The following is a 15,985-nucleotide window of genomic DNA, read 5'->3' as shown; positions in this document are numbered from 1 at the left end:
GGCATTTTTTAGATAGTATCCTGTTTAATTTTGTTACAATGTGTTGGATACTTATTTTTGTCCCCACTTTGGCAGAAGAAGACATTAGGTACCAGCCCAGGATCTTGCAGCCAATCAAGGAAGGCAGAGAATGAAACTCCTCTCTCCAGCGGTGGGCCCGCGCTTTTACACATCAGGCCCCATGGCCTGCCACCAACTAGATGGGCATCTGTCCAACCGGGTGGCTTCTGAGTGATGCTTGTATGTGTTGAATTATGACCCTGCTCCCGTCCAAAAAAGAAATGCATGCTGAAGTCCTAAACCCCTAGTACCTCAGACTGTGATGTTTGAAGCAGGGTCACTGCAGATGTAAGAAGCTCAGATGAGGTCATGCTCGTGTCCCAGGAAGAGAACAGACACAGCCGAACAGGAGAGAAGGCCACGTTGACAACAGAGGCACAGACTCAAGTTCTGCCCCTGCGAGCCAGGAATAGCAAGGACTTCCGGCAACCACCCGAAGCCAGGAAAAGGCAAGGAAGGATTCTCCCCGACAGGTTTCAGAGGGAGCATGGGCCTGCCAACACCTTGATTTCACACTTGTAGCCTCCCGAACTGTGAGACAATAAATTTCTGCTGTTTTAAGCCACCCAGTCTGTGATACGTTGTTACAGAAGCCTTAATAAACAAATACAGTGACTCATTCTGGTTTCCTTCCCCGGGGATTACTTTTTATCACAAGCTTAGGTACTGCAGATAATCAACTCACCAGCTTTAAACCCGGTGAGCAGCTCCTCCAGCATGAGCCAGCCCAGCCCGACAGGTCTCCCTCACAGGCTATTCATCCACCTTATTCTGGGACAAGAGGAAGACAAACCTGCAAACCCAAACAAAGGATAGCCCATCATGGTTTTACCTGGGGAGAAAATCTACCTGTTTATCAACCAGAGAGGGAAGAAATGTAGTTTCCTTAAAAAGGCTCATCCAGCTGGAAAGCATCAGGGGTACGTGTGCCAAGAGCTGCCAGAGGCCCCTGCTGCCGAGGAGGGCCACGCAAAAGGGACGAGGAGTGCTGCCACAGACCAGTCAGAGACTGGCCCACAAGACTAGGGGCCAAGTAGGGGCCTTTTGTTCAGCCACCTTCCTTGACTGGTAAGCTCATCCCAGGAAGGCTCCCTGCAACAGATGAGACTGTTCATTTGAGGCAGGTTTATCCACGACCACCTGTCAGACATCACAGGCCATGAGGGGGAAACTGCTGGCACAGAAGGCATGCTAAGATGAACTAGCTTTATTCTGTAGTTCAAGAATTAGCCACGCCCATTTATATAGGCTGATGCCATGCCCCACTTCTCAGAGCTAGAGCAATGCCGGCAGCACTGCTCGGGCTTCCAGAAGCTCATATTCTGAAATATTCTGCTTTCATGGTGCCCGATGGCCAAAAATTAGAGTCCAGAAGATTCAAACACAATAGTGGGGCCTCCCTTGCCATCAAGAGGTGCTCATCCATTCAGGGTGTGTGGAGCGCCAAGCCCTATCCATCACCCTGCGTGCCCAGAAGGAGCGGGCAGTAGTGGGGCAGGGAAGAGGGGGTATGATTGGCTCAAAACAGTGGCTTCATGCTCTTGTCCTCTACCATACCCCGCACACGGCCTACCCCAGACAGAGGCCCCTGCTCTCAAGTTCCTGGCAATGAACAGTGCGCGGCAACCACAACTCCATTTGGCTTGAGCAGAGGTGCACCCAGCCTCCCTCCAGCCTGTCACTTCCCTGCTCTTTCCCAGTAAGAACTGTATTTCCTTTCCGCACGCAGTTGCAACAATCAGTCCTGAGCTCTTGTCTTATTTGACATCTCAATAGCATCTGACACAGTTAATCAACTCCCACCTCCTTCAAATATTTTCCTTCCTAGGTTCTGAAACATCACACTTAAGGGTTGTCTTTCCACCTAACGCCTGCTCCTCCTTAGTCTCCTCCGGCAGTCCTCCTCCTCTTCCTGATCTCTGGTCAATCTTCAGACCTTCTCCTCCCACTGTACTTACTCCGCAGGGCCCTCCTACTGTCTCTGCCTAAGTACTATCTACACTGAAATTTCTGTTTACTGCACAAGTTCTAACCTTTTCCTGAAACCCCAAACTGACTTAATCACTTGGGTATTTTGTTATTTTGCTGTGAAACAAACTGTCCCCAAACTTAGTTTAAAATAAAAACATTACCTCACCCCAATTTCTGAGGGTCCACAATCCAGGAGCAGTGCAGCTGGGTACTTCCGGCTTGGGTGCCTCAGGAGGCTGCAGTCTTCTGAGACTGAGGAGAATCCACTTCCAAGCTCACCCACAAGGCTGTTGGCAGAAGCCCTCAATTCCTCACCATGTGGGCCTCTCCTTAGGGTTGTTTCTGGCATGGAAGTTGACTTCCCCCAGAGCAAGTGATGAGAGGGACAGAGAGAGCGCATGCACGTGAGAACAAACAGCCAGAAGTTGCAACATCTTTTATAACCTAATCTTGGAAGTGACATATCAACACTTTCTCCATGTTCACCGGTCAAAATGTGGGAGGGTGGGGACTACACAAGGGTGTGAATACCAGGAGGCAGGGATCAGTGGGGGCCATCTTAAAGGCTGGCTACACCACAGGTATCTAAATGCTCTCTCAAAATTAACACATCCTAACTCAGAACTTTACATCATCCGCCAAAATGCTCTTCCCTCAGTCTTCCCCACCTGAGTAAATGACAGCATCATTCACTCAGTTACTCAGGCCCCAAACCTTCAAGTCATCCTTGACTTTGTCCTACCCTCATGCGTTCCATCAGCAAATTCCGTGCATTCTGCTTTGAAAATATACACCAGATCTGCTCATCTTTTATCTGAGCAGAGACCTGAAGGAAGTGAGCAAATGGGCCTTGTGAGAATCTGGGAGATGGTTCCAGACAGGGAATAGCAAATGTGAAGCCCTGAGGTGTGAGGAAACGTGGGAAGTTGAAGACACAGATGAAAGGTCAGTGTGGTTAGAGTAAGTGAAGGGAAGAGAGTGGAGGAAAGGAAGTTGGACAAATGCACATTTGTGCAAGCCCCAAGGTGCAAGTACTTTTCAAGTCTCCACCTGTGTCACACTTGCTAATACTCCAGGGACCAAAGAGGCATGGCTAAGTCCAGATTGGAAGACAAATAATGTCCAAATATACAAAGTAAACCACACTTCAAGGGAGGGGCAGCAAAATCACAATAAATTATCAGCAAGTGTACGGGATGTAGTTCTTTGCAAGCAATTTACTCTACTTCCCTAACCCTTTATCAGCTCCTACTCATCTTCTGGTCTCAATCTAGAAATTACCTCTAAAAAGATTTTCCTGATCCCTAAAGCCTGAGTGAAAAACCTCAGGCATAACACCTTATTATTATACACATTACTCTCTTCACTAATATTACTCTGTTGCCACTGAATGAATGAATGCATTTATACAATAAATGTTGGACTTCCAATTCATTCAGATGAGTTGACTGTACTCACAATTTTATGGCAATGTAACATCAACCCTCCCTACACGACAGAAAGGTCACTGAAAAGGAGGGAGTATTGTGGTGTCTGTTTTATCTTTACTGCCTAGTACAGTACCTGATATAAAGTAGGTACTTAATATCTGTGAAATAAACCAACACATAGCTATAATAAAAGTAAACTGGGGTAACTGCCACTAAAAGAGAAGACACAAAGAGTGTTCTCTGAGACCCCTACAAGACTCAGGAGGCTGCAAATATTTAAGAAGATGTGAGACAGAATTAAACTAACTGAAATAAGACCAAAGTGCCCACCAGAGGAGAGAAAAGACAAGTAGTCAGAGAAAGCAAGACTTTCCTTTTTATTAGATTCACAATGCTATTTTAAAGTCCAACTTCTCTTTGAAAAACGTTTCTTTGCTATTAACTTCCTCATTGGAAAACAGACAAATCCTGTCCTTGAAGGATACATTTTCTACTTGGTACAGCGCTCAGTACTCAGGCCTGCATCTATATGGTTTACCAGCAGCAATCAAGTCCAGCATCTCAGAGAGAAGCACTGTGAAGGCTGGGAGGTCACCAACCAGGGCTCCCCTACTTCATATATACATATATACATATATATGTGCATATATACATATATATGTACACACACACTTTTTTTTTTTTTTTTACAAAAATAATATAATAGGGTTTACACAGCTCTTTTAATTCTTTAAATTACATAGGCAAGGTCTATGATTCAGTATAACCATTTTTTGCTTTGGATTAAAATGAGAATTTTAGGCCTAAAAATAGACTTCAGATTACTGAACAGAGGCCATATAGCAATACAGATTTAATAAATCTTGATCACCACATAACTAGAAATATGCTGCTATTATCCTTATGCTGGGTGCTATATATCTGCATCAATTATTTTCATTTTAGCTAAAACACAAAAGCAAAAGAGTTCACTGAAATAATCTTGTATTCATTACATTAGCACATATACCAAATTATACTAAGTGCATGATAATCTCTATGTTCCAAAGCTATATTTGTAGCATGTGCTCATCTCTACTCCATTAAATATAGTATCTAGCCAGCAATCACAAAAAAAGGAATGCATGCTGTACAGCAGGAGAAGAGAACAGTTTGCAGGGTGGTATCTTACTGGCAACCAAAAACAAAGTAAGAGAAACAAACCTTACAAGATAAGATACAAAACTAATTTGCAGTGACATTTAATACATAGTTTTATCAGAAGGAATACATTTAGATCATAGTTACATGGAAAAACACATAAACTATGTGAAATTCTGAGTTTGTGAAATTCTGAGTTTTCTCCTAGAATATTCAAAATACTCATCAAAAGTTAATTAGTACAATCAAGATGGCCACTAGATGATTGAATAAACAGAATGTCATTTAGTATTTCAAAAACACAGATTCTGGGAAAAGCAGCTACCACTAAAATATCCAGAAATCTCAATTAACAGACACTCTGTCTTGCATACCTGATACTAACAAATATAACAAGTGTGTTTACACAGACTATGAATGCAAGGCAATAGCCTACGGGATAGTCACAGGAAAGAATAAATGAGCACAATCCCACTGGAGCAAGTACAGAGAGCTCCTGCTGTTCTTCTGGTCCCTGCACATGCCCCACCTCCTGCCCCTGACCCCTGGTCAAACAAGGGCCATTTCTTTGGAGAAACAAATCTTTCAACAGCTCAAGCCCATTCTCTCTGACCCAACCAAGATACAACAGAGCCCAAGCATGGTGCTGGAAAGTCTTTCAGATGCTGGTATGATTCCTGATCATTGGACTGGACAGGTCCTCTTCACAGCCTCTCAAGTTCTGACTGGCACAACCTCCCTCCCTCAGAAGGGGTCAGCATGGTCTCTGAAGCCATAAATGAGGCGGCTCTAGAAGAATTAGAAGAAGGAGGTATCTGATGAAAAGGCACCTGCAAGTCTGAAATCCTCTTTGGTGAGAACACTGTACATGCGCTGAGGCAGAGCCCGGGAGTACGGAGCCGGGCGTGGCACGGTGGTGCGCAAAATGAGTTCCCGGCCAGCAGGGGGTGGGAAGTCTGACACCGAGTTCTGCCTTCTCTCTTCTGGAGAGCCCATTCGCTTCAGTTCCTCCTCCGATGGAGCCATGGCTGCAGCCTTGAACAGAATCAAATGCTAAATTCAAGAGCAAGTCCAATGCTAAACTTAGATCATTTTGAAGGACAGATGAATAAACATGACAAATATATAAAAAAATGTTCTACGTTACTCAGTAATGCAGTCAGCCATGTTATGATTACTCAAAAACCAACAGAAAAAGCAAGAAGCTTGAAACACTGCATGAGCAGCCAGAGATTACAAATAAATTGGTGACAGAGACAAAAGAGATAATGACTGCCAGGCAATCTGCTTTGAAAAGTAAGGGCCATATTCCGACATCTGAAGAGGGAAAATGTAGCACTGGTTTCTACACATTTCTTCTAGCAACAACACACGTTCAAGTCTGATGTCCTCAGTCCAGTAAGGAGCTGCTTCTCCCCCAGAGAGTGGAAAGATGGTTTTTATCTCCACTCTTTCATTTCTTTTTAAAGTTCATTTGCCAAATTAAAACTGGGGACATTGGTTTTGTTTGCTGAGCAGCTAAGGTGATAAAGAAATGATAGAGGTCCATGTAATGTAGCAATGGCCACAAAAGAGAAATTCTCAATATTAAAGGCATCTATTTTTTTGCATTAAAATTGCATAAAAAACATTCAATTAGAGCCTTCATTTTAACCTTGATCACTATACTTCTTTCATTTCTCTATTAGATTTCTTTCACAATACCATCGATTTAGAAAAAAAAAAAAGTACTGTTTTGGTAATGGAAATATGAAATCATGTTATACTAAACATCAGCATGAAAGGTATGCCAAATCCAGACTGTTAAAGAGGTGGTTAGTCTTAATGACCTTATGAAGTTAGAGGGATGGGAAGGAACAAGGAACTATGAGGGACAAAGGCTATTTTGTTACCTCATCAGAAGATTCAGTCAGCTTGAGAAAAGGTGAGAAAAGAAACAGTGATGAAAAGGAAACAAGCAAGATGGTTTAAAAAGGGCTAGACAAGAGATTTCAAGATCATTTCAGAGACGGCATGCACTACATTAAGGAACAGGATCCTATCAAAAGAATATCAAGACAGACACACACCACATAAAACAAACCTAGCTGTTAAATTGAGCAGACATATCCTACTTCTCATGCATCTGATGGTTCAACAGGCAATGTACAGTGTCATTTAATGGGCAAAACTGATAAAACTGAAGCAAAATCCAATCTGTGGTTTATCTGCTGAGTTCCAGTGGAATACACCACTGACACATGTAATCATGATGAAGTTTAAACAAAGAGTTCTAAATATGTAAAACTGCTGTATGCTATACAAAATTCTCAATGAAATTTCATTACTTTCTAAAAGAAGTGAAAATCTTGATTAGTAAAACTGATATAAAGTGTCAGTTAATTATGAAAAGTTACATATACTTTAATGGTTTACATCAACCAGACACTTAAGGTTTGAGTTCAAAAATGTACCAACCAGGTGCTTGTTTTATGGATTAAAGTCTGCCAATTCCCTAAAAACATTCCCTACAAGGTTTGAAAGTTTGAAATCTTTTACAATTACATAACGCAGGAAAAATGTACAATTTCACCCCTTTAAGGGTATTAGCTATTCAAGGCCACTGAAAAGATGATACACTCCTGTATTTATTAATGTAATAAGATAATTAAGTGGAACACAATAACAAAGTAAATCACAGAATATAATCCTATTTTTCTAAAATATATATGTATTTATATATACTACATGTCAAATGTTGACGGTGATCATCAGAAGGTAGTGAGATTAATGTGATTAAGTTTTACTTTATATTTTCTGTATTATCCTACATTTTACAATAAGCCTTCTAGGGGGTAGGGGGAGCTATTCCCATTCTGGGGGGCAGAGGGGAGCTATTTCCATTCTGGGAAATATAATTTTGCTTAAATATTCACAACAAGTAATACTCTCAGCATTAAAAATAAAAATGCTTTAGATTTCAAGTCCTCTTAACACACAAGTTTTTTAAAAGTGAGGACAGAGGAAAGAATATCAGCAATAGGAGGAAAATTCATATTGGTGGTGACAAGGAAATGTGGTTGTTAGCTTTTGGCTAGTGAGCTAGTGAAAGATATAGGATGCAAAAAACAAACTTGGTTCCTGATTTCATGCCAGAGACAAAAACAAATCAAAGTAAGCATCTATTGTTTTCTAGAACTCTAATTTATAAGGAAATAAAATACTTGGTTTTTAACTTGAAATTCTTAAAGTTAGGGAACAATCCCATAAATAATCACAGGTTTCAATTCTTGCTAAAAATTCAGGTCAGTACATTTGGCTGTGAAACTGAATATATTAACTAGATATACTCCAGACAGACTCAAAGGAGATTATACAGTTTTTATTTCATATGTAAACCCATGAAAATTCTTATTTGATTCTGAGAATTACACTTTCAAAAGTGGGTCATTCTAGAGTCATCACAGTTCCAGGTAAAGGGCACCCTTGTACTTATATGTCTTCCTTTATTTACAATTGTGTTATATCCCAATAAACCCATCCTAAGTTGAGAATATTCTAAGTTGAAAATACATTTCCTACACCTAGCCTACCAAACATCACAGCTCAGCCTAGCCTACCTTACCTGAGCTCAGAACATTCACTTAAGCCTACAGTTGGCAAAATCACCTAACACAAAGCTTATTTTATAATAAAGTGTTGACTATCTCATGTAATTTATTAAATACCGTACTGACAGTGAGAAACAGAACGGTTTTCGGGGTAGAGTAGTTGTAAGTATACTGGCTGTCTGCCCTTGGGGTCTCATAGCTGACAGGGATCTGCCCCTGCCCAGCACCATGAGAAGATTATGCTGCATATACCACCAGCCCAAAAAAAGATCAAAATTCAAAATTCAAAGTATGGTTTCTACTGAATACATATTTTTTTTCCTCCATCATAAAGTTGAAAATCCTAAGTCAAATTATTGTAAGTCAGAGACTGTCTGTATTACACTCCATAATATTTTTATCATAATCTCTCACATAATGAGCGCTGACATGAAAATCCTCTTAACCAGTAAACAAGATCAGTACAGAAAGTATCCACACAAAGTGTAACTAGCATCACCTACATAAAAATTCAAATTTTAAGAGTTTCAGAATGTCAGAAAGTACTACATATCTTTTGAACCTTTACTTTCAGTAGTAGAGGTAATGGCAAAGATAATTATTCAAACTGGGCTTGCTTTCTGTGCTAAAGCCCGTTTCCATAGTCCTAAACATCTGAAATCTTGCTCTTCCTTAGATCAATGCACCATGACAAAAATAGACTAACTTCACAAGTGAAACTGTGAATCCATTTGTAGTACATGGAGTTTAAAACTGGTAAAACTGAACTCTATTCTAATATGAAAGTAGTCAACATTTTTTCCTACCGCACAGCACTGGCCATTGCTAACACCGAGTCCCTGTTAGATTCTGGAACAATGGATTTCAGACCCTTCTGGGTCTGGAAATTTATATCCTAAAATATACTTATTATTTTACTTAAACATGTAAGAAAGCAAATGGATTTCAAAGACTCAAAAGTCACTGTTGAAAGTCACTGTGTTTTTTTTAATGCTCAAACCCAATGCCCAGACTTACACTCAGCAGCCATATAACCAGCCAAGTGTGGGAATCAAAACAGCATCTTCCTGAGGAGAGGTCTGAAGAGATCATGATCAGTCAGTAAGGGAATTCACATACCCTGTGAGCATTCACGAACAGCTTGTGAATGGTTCTGCCAGCAGGGCCTCTTCCTGCACCCACGACTAACACTTCAGGCTGCTCCAAAAGGCAACTCACAAACCTGGGGGAGAGAGGTAATGGAAGGACAGGAAGCGAGCTGCTCAGTTCACACTGTGCCAGTCCGCCCAAATTAATTCTGAGGACAAACTCTCAAACCGATACTGGCTAAACCTACTAAGGCTAGAGTGGAACTTTTATAACAGAGGGACACTTGGAATTAAAATAGACTCAAATGACAATATTACTGCCTTTCAACTGTGTTCATAAAATTTTCCTAAAAATCTCGTATCTGGGGATGGCTGGGTGGGGCGCAGTTGGTTAAATGCCGGACTCTTGATTTCAGCTCAGGTCATGACTTTAGGGTCATGAGATCGAGCCCTGTGTTGGACTCTGCATTCAGTGGGAATCTGCTTGGATATTCTCTCCCTCTGCCCCTACCCTACTCTCACGCCACTCTCTCTCTCAAATAAATAAATAAATCTAAAAAGAAAAAAAAAAAACAAAACACCTCACCTCTGTCAAAGGGGAAAAAGAAATATTGAGTCTATTTCTTTCAGACTAGCTTAGAAAATACTACAGTAAATAAAAGATTAAAACAGTATTTTGGGGGATGCCTGATTGGCTCAGTCAAGTTAAGCATCCGACTCTTGGTTTTAAAAGCTCAGGTCATGATCTCAGGGTCATGAGATCGAGCCCCACATTTGGCTCTGCTCTGTGTGAGGAGTCTGCTTAAGATTCTTTGCCTCTGCCCCTACCCCTGCTCGTGCTTTCTCTCTCTCTCTCTCTCTAAAGTAAATGAATAAATAAAATCTCAAAAACAAAACAAACAGTATTTCTGGACAACAAAAACCAATTTATACATATACAGCAAAGCAATAATCCATCTCTCTTATTATTTGTTCTTTTAAAGTGGGTGTGTATGTGTGTGTGCATGCATGTGTGCTTAAAATACACAATTTTTCTGGGCAAAGCCTCAACTGTGCCATTATGTGCTGGAAACACTACACCTCCAAGTACACCCCAGAGAATGTATGTGTAGCTATCAGAGTCAAAGCACCACGCCTGCACCACTAATTCATACTGCTATTTTAGAAACGATTCCCTTGATTAGTACTTACTCTTCTCATTTAAAAAGGAAGGAGTTTTCAAGAGCAAAGACGCCTAGGAGAAAATTTCACTCAACACAAGATATAAAATTCTAACAAGAACTTGTTAAGAGCTATATAGCACATGCCTTATCATATTATCTTAATGATTTAGCATCAATAATGACATTTCATTTCTGAAAAGGCTGATGAAGAATTTAAAGTTATGATAAATTCAAGTTGCTGAAGTAACAAATTTGGAAATACTTTATCACAATTAAAATAACATTGTCCTTTCAAGTACCACAGGCAAAAATGGCAGGGACTCATACTGACAGGTAATGGCGTCAAGTCTCTCTCAGGAAGAGGAAAAGATTGACCTGGTCATCTGTATCATCCTGGAGAGGCCATCTGGTCACTCTTTCAAAACATGTTCACAAGGTGCACAGGATATGCACCTTTGCTTTCAAAAGTACTGTTTAAAGTTAAATAAATAACTGAGCAGAAATACAATTTCAGAACACCTCAGACTGTGGTAAAGGAACAGTGAGAGCTAAGCAAAGAGAGAAAGCAAAGCTCTGGGGCATTTCACGTAACAAAGAGTGACTAGCTCTTCCACAGGGAACTGTAGGCACATCTCCAAGAGCAAACAAGGACATTACTAGAAAAAAAGACCTGGTAGACTTGTTTCTAAATGTGGAAGGAATGGAAATGCCTCGCAAATACCCAGAAATATAGGAGAGGTCAAAGTCTATAATAATTAAATATTTTTCTGTCTCTAGCTGATGCTTGTTACAAATAAAATAGGTAGGTACCACAAAAGAATCTCAATATTCTATTAAAATGTTCTAAAGAGAGTGGTGGCTTTTCCTACTGCAGACAAAAGTTACTCAAATATCAATTACCTTTCAAGATCTTCTTTTTCCTCCTCTTGTTCACATTTCTCAGTTCCAAACTTGGCTTTCAGTGAGCGGGCTCTGGCAATTATAGCTTCTACATTAGTAATTTGATGGATGATTTCCTAACAGTGGAAAAGAGAGAGACATACATTGGAAAACAGCAAAAAAAAAAAAAAAAAAAAAGGCAGCCTTTTAAAAAAATGTATCTTTAAAATAATCAGTGCCAACTAGTGAGAACATTTGGCAAGATCCTGACACCATAGCAAACTTACTTCCAATTTCTTGTCTTCTGGATTGGAGAAGTGCAAAACTTTACTGGAATGGGTTATTATCTGCTTTATAATCTTCTTAACTGAAGAAATGTTTTCCAGATTTTCTATTTTTAAGAAGATCAAAGCCATCATTAAATAAGTCAGGCAAAATATACTTTCATTTTGGAAATGAACTAATGACTAACGAAATAAGACATTTACCTTCTTCCTTTACCTTGAGTACAGCTGCGTGAATTACACAAGGTAACAGGTGCCGAGCGAGGTCTGCAGGTTTCTGTACGGCCAGATAGTGCAGCACCTGAAGGAGACACAAAGTTACATGAATGATCAATGTAGCTGTCAAAGAATAAAGTAGCCATTTATGAACGAAGAAAAAAAAATCCTCTGCACCACTGAACTCACATCTATAACAAGAGCTGAGAAGAGCTCTCTTCTCTTGGTACTTTGCCCTGCTCATCCAGGTAAGTAGCTACTGCCCACAATAGTAGGAATAACGTTACTGAAAACTAACAAGGATTTTAGAATTTTATAGTGGTGACTATGCAATTTTGTTCTTCTTTCCAGTATGTAATACATGCAAATTAGGAAAATACAAAGAAAACAAGAACCATCTGTAAATTATACCACCGAGAGATAACAATTGTTAATGCTGGAAGATTCTCATTCTGGGATTTTTTAAGACACTGAATACAGATATTAGGTAAACGAATATTAAGTATGTAAAATACTGTTTTGTAACCTGCTTTACTCACTTAACATTTCTAAACATTGATGGAGACCTTCCACTAATTTTTTGGTTTATCGTTTTTCCAAAATGCAAATTGCTTTGTTATTGTTCTAATTTAAAAAATACAGAGAAGTTATGTATAACACATGGACCCTACCTTTAAGCTCCTTATTCAACAGCAGTAAAGATAAAAGAAATCTCATCTCATTACGTGAACCTGGATGATAAATGCTCACAGATCTCCGGAATGAATGAATGAACGAATGAATGCATACATACATACATAGAGTATAATGCAAAAACTCTCCAGAAATCCTACTTCCTAAGAAGCAACACATTTTTGTGTTTATCTTCTCAGGCATTTAAACACAAAGATATAGGCATATTCCAATTTCTTAACAAAAAACTATAATATAATATACATACTATTTTGTAATTTGTTTTGTTCATTTAATGACTTATAACCTTTACTTTTTGGCTTGGAGAATTTTGTGTGGTTTGAAAATTTTTTTTAATTAAGAAATACACATACCAGAGTATTAATAAATAACTTAAAGACAACATGAACACTTGTTTACACACCACCAACCAGCTTAAGAAACAACATCACCAGCACTTTCCAAATCCCCGTGTGCCTCCCTGATCAAGTCTCCCTCCCTCACACACCCCACCATCAGTAAGTGACTACTAATCATTCTTTTGCTTGTCGACAGTTTTCTCACATATGTGTATAGCCCCAAACAATGTATTGCTTAGTTTGGTCTGTCCTGAATCTTTATATAAATGGAATGTTTCTGGTTCCGACCCTCAGTGACTTGTATACAGCATTCTTTTAGAGATACATATGTTGATACATACTGTAGTTTATTCATTTTCACTCTATATTAAAATGTTCCGGGGCGCCTGGGTGGCTTAGTTGGTTAAGCGACTGCCTTCGGCTCAGGTCATGATCCTGGAGTCCCAGGATCGAGTCCTGCATCGGGCTCCCTGCTCGGCAGGGAGTCTGCTTCTCCCTCTGGCCCTCCTCCCTCTCATGCTCTCTGTCTCTCATTCTCTCTCTCTCAAATAAATAAAATCTTAAAAAAAAAAAAAATTAAAAAAAAATTAAAATGTTCCTCCACTGATGGACAACCCCCCGCCCCCCCACTTTTGGCTATTACAAATAAGGTCCCTGTTTTATTATTGGGTATGTTTCCTGGTGTACATGTAGAGGAATTTCTTGAGGGCATATACCGAAAAACAGAACTGGATATATACAAGAAAATGCCAAACAATTATTTTTTTGTATTAAAGTCATATTCCAAATTATTTTACAAAGTGTTTCAAAAGAGTTACATCCTTATCTAGAGTAATAATAGTTCCCAGTGTTGTACATCTTTGCTAACACTTACTATTCAACTTTGGTTTTCCTTAACTTAAAACCAAACAAATTTGCGAGAAGACAAAATATATCTATACCCTTTGCCTAGACTCACCTTTTACCTCATTTAATCATACCCATCTCTTTCCTCTGTATGTGCATATGATATATTACACACATACATTTTTTTCTGAGTAATGTGAGAGCAAGTTACATACATCATGTCCTTTTACCCCCAAAGATCTCGGTGTGTATTTCCTGAAATTAAGAATGTTTTCTTATATAATCAAAAGACAAACTATTGCGATTATATAAACTACCTTTAACACTGATCAAATACTTTTAATCTAGCCTACTTTCCCTTATTACAATTTCATCAATAGACCAAATAATGATTTTTATAACCTTTTCCCACCCACCATACAGGATCTAGTTAAAGATCATACACAGCATTTAGTTTTCATACTTCTTTAATCACAACAAATCTGGAAGTTTTCCAGTCTGTCTTTTATAACATGGACATTTTGAGTACAGTGCCCTCCCCTCCCCTTTCTGAATAACTGAATTCCATGCTTTATTCATATTTTAATTTTAAAAAATTTAGATACAATTTATATACCATAAAATTCACCACTTGAAAATATACACTTCAGTGGTCTTTAGCATACTTACAAGTTATACAACACCACTATTATCTAATTGCAGAACATTTTAATCACACCAAGAAGAAACCCATTACCCGGTAGCAGTCACTCCCTCATTTCTCCCAGCTCCTAGCCCCTGGTAACTACTAAACTAACTTTCTGTCTTCATGAATTTGCCTATTCTGGTATTTCATATAAATGGTATCACGTTACATGTAGCCTTCTATTTCTGGTTTCTTTCACTTAACATAGTACTTTTTTTTTTTAAATTTTTTTTTTTAAGATTTTTTTTTATTTATTTGCGAGAGAGAGAATGAGAGACAGAGAGCATGAGAGGGAGGAGGGTCAGAGGGAGAAGCAGACTCCCCGCTGAGCAGGGAGCCCGATGCGGGACTCGATCCCGAAACTCCGGGATCATGACCTGAGCCGAAGGCAGTCGCTCAACCAACTGAGCCACCCAGGCGCCCCTTTAACATAGTACTTTTAAGGTTCCTTTGTGTTATACCATGTATCAGAACTTCACTTATTTTTATGGCTTAATAATATTTCATTGTATGAATATGCCGTGCTTTACTTATCCATTCATCAGTTGATCGATATTTAGCTTGGTTTCACTTTTTTGCTATTATGAATCATCCTGTCAATATCTGTATATTCAATCTCCTCAGTTTTTATTTAATGTCCTTTTCCTATTCCAGGATCCCAACCAGGATACCACATTATATTTAGTAGTTATATTTCTAGGCTCCCCTCACATGTGACACTTTCTTATACTTTTCCTTGTGTTTACTGACCTTGACAGGTTTTGTGGGTTTTTTTGAGATTTTATTTATTCATTTATTTAAGAGAGAGAAAAAGTGAGTGTGGAGCTCAACACAGGGACCCTGAGATCATGACCTGAGCAAAAATGAAGATTTGGGCGCTTAACCAACTGAGCCACCCAGGTGCCCCTGACTTTGACAGTTTTAAGGAATTCTTGTCAGGTATTTTGTAAAAAGTGCCTCAACTGGAACTCACTTAATGTTTTTCTCATGGTCAAACTGGGGTTAGGAATTTTGGGGAAAAGATGAGAGGGTTATAAAGTGATACTTTCATCACCTCATATCAAGAGTACATGAAACTCATCAATATTGACTTATCCATGTTGCTAACCTTGCTTACCTGGCTAAGACAGTATTTGTCTGGTTTCTGTACTGTAAGGTTACTCATTTTCCCCAATTTCCATACTGCACTCTTTGGAAGGAAGTCACTATGCACAGTCCATGCTTACACAGTGAGGAGTTCTACTCCATCTCCTTGTGGGCAGAGCAGGTTTGAAGTTCTTCTGCATCGATTTGTTTCTTCTCGCCAATTTATTCAATCATTTATTTGTAACAGTATAGACTCAAGGATATTTATTTTATACTTTAAGTTACAGTCCAACGGTACTTTATTTTGTTGCTCATACTGTTCTGGTATTGGCCACTGGGTAATGTTTCAATTGATTCCTGTGTCCCTTTAATATACTCCTAGAATTGTGTGTTGTGGATTGGTTTTTTTCCAGCTCTTTTTTTAGAACAGAATGTTTCTCATTTTGGGTTTACCTAATGCTTCCTCATGTTTAGATGCAGAATATGTACTCATGGGTCAGTGCATAAGTGCTGTAG

The 15,985-nt window shown here is 39.2% G+C and overlaps 1 protein-coding gene across 3 annotated transcripts in view; it reads right to left on the bottom strand.

The window, feature by feature from the left end:
- Positions 1-3,814: 3,814 nt before the first annotated feature.
- The window catches only part of RAB3GAP1 (RAB3 GTPase activating protein catalytic subunit 1), a 114,873-nt gene continuing 102,702 nt past the window's right edge, over positions 3,815-15,985 (bottom strand). The window contains exons 20-24 of one of the 3 annotated variants that reach the window (XM_045868963.2): positions 11,810-11,906; positions 11,609-11,712; positions 11,343-11,458; positions 9,311-9,413; positions 3,815-5,636 (exon numbers count right to left, since the gene is read on the bottom strand). In XM_045868963.2, coding sequence (XP_045724919.1) covers positions 5,400-5,636; positions 9,311-9,413; positions 11,343-11,458; positions 11,609-11,712; positions 11,810-11,906 — 657 coding nt within the window. In that variant the 3' untranslated portion in view covers positions 3,815-5,399. Of the gene's footprint in view, positions 6,515-9,208; positions 9,414-11,342; positions 11,459-11,608; positions 11,713-11,809; positions 11,907-15,985 lie in introns of all 3 variants that reach the window. The other 2 variants (XR_010410123.1, XM_064586453.1) reach the window with 2 other exon arrangements.

Source organism: Mirounga angustirostris, unplaced genomic scaffold (assembly GCF_029215605.1).
Source record: "Mirounga angustirostris isolate CCGP_5_RB_7025 unplaced genomic scaffold, mMirAng1.0.hap1 SCAF_3, whole genome shotgun sequence".
In the NCBI taxonomy this organism is placed as follows: domain Eukaryota; kingdom Metazoa; phylum Chordata; class Mammalia; order Carnivora; family Phocidae; genus Mirounga; species Mirounga angustirostris.
This window is presented reverse-complemented; position numbering and strand designations above follow the sequence as displayed.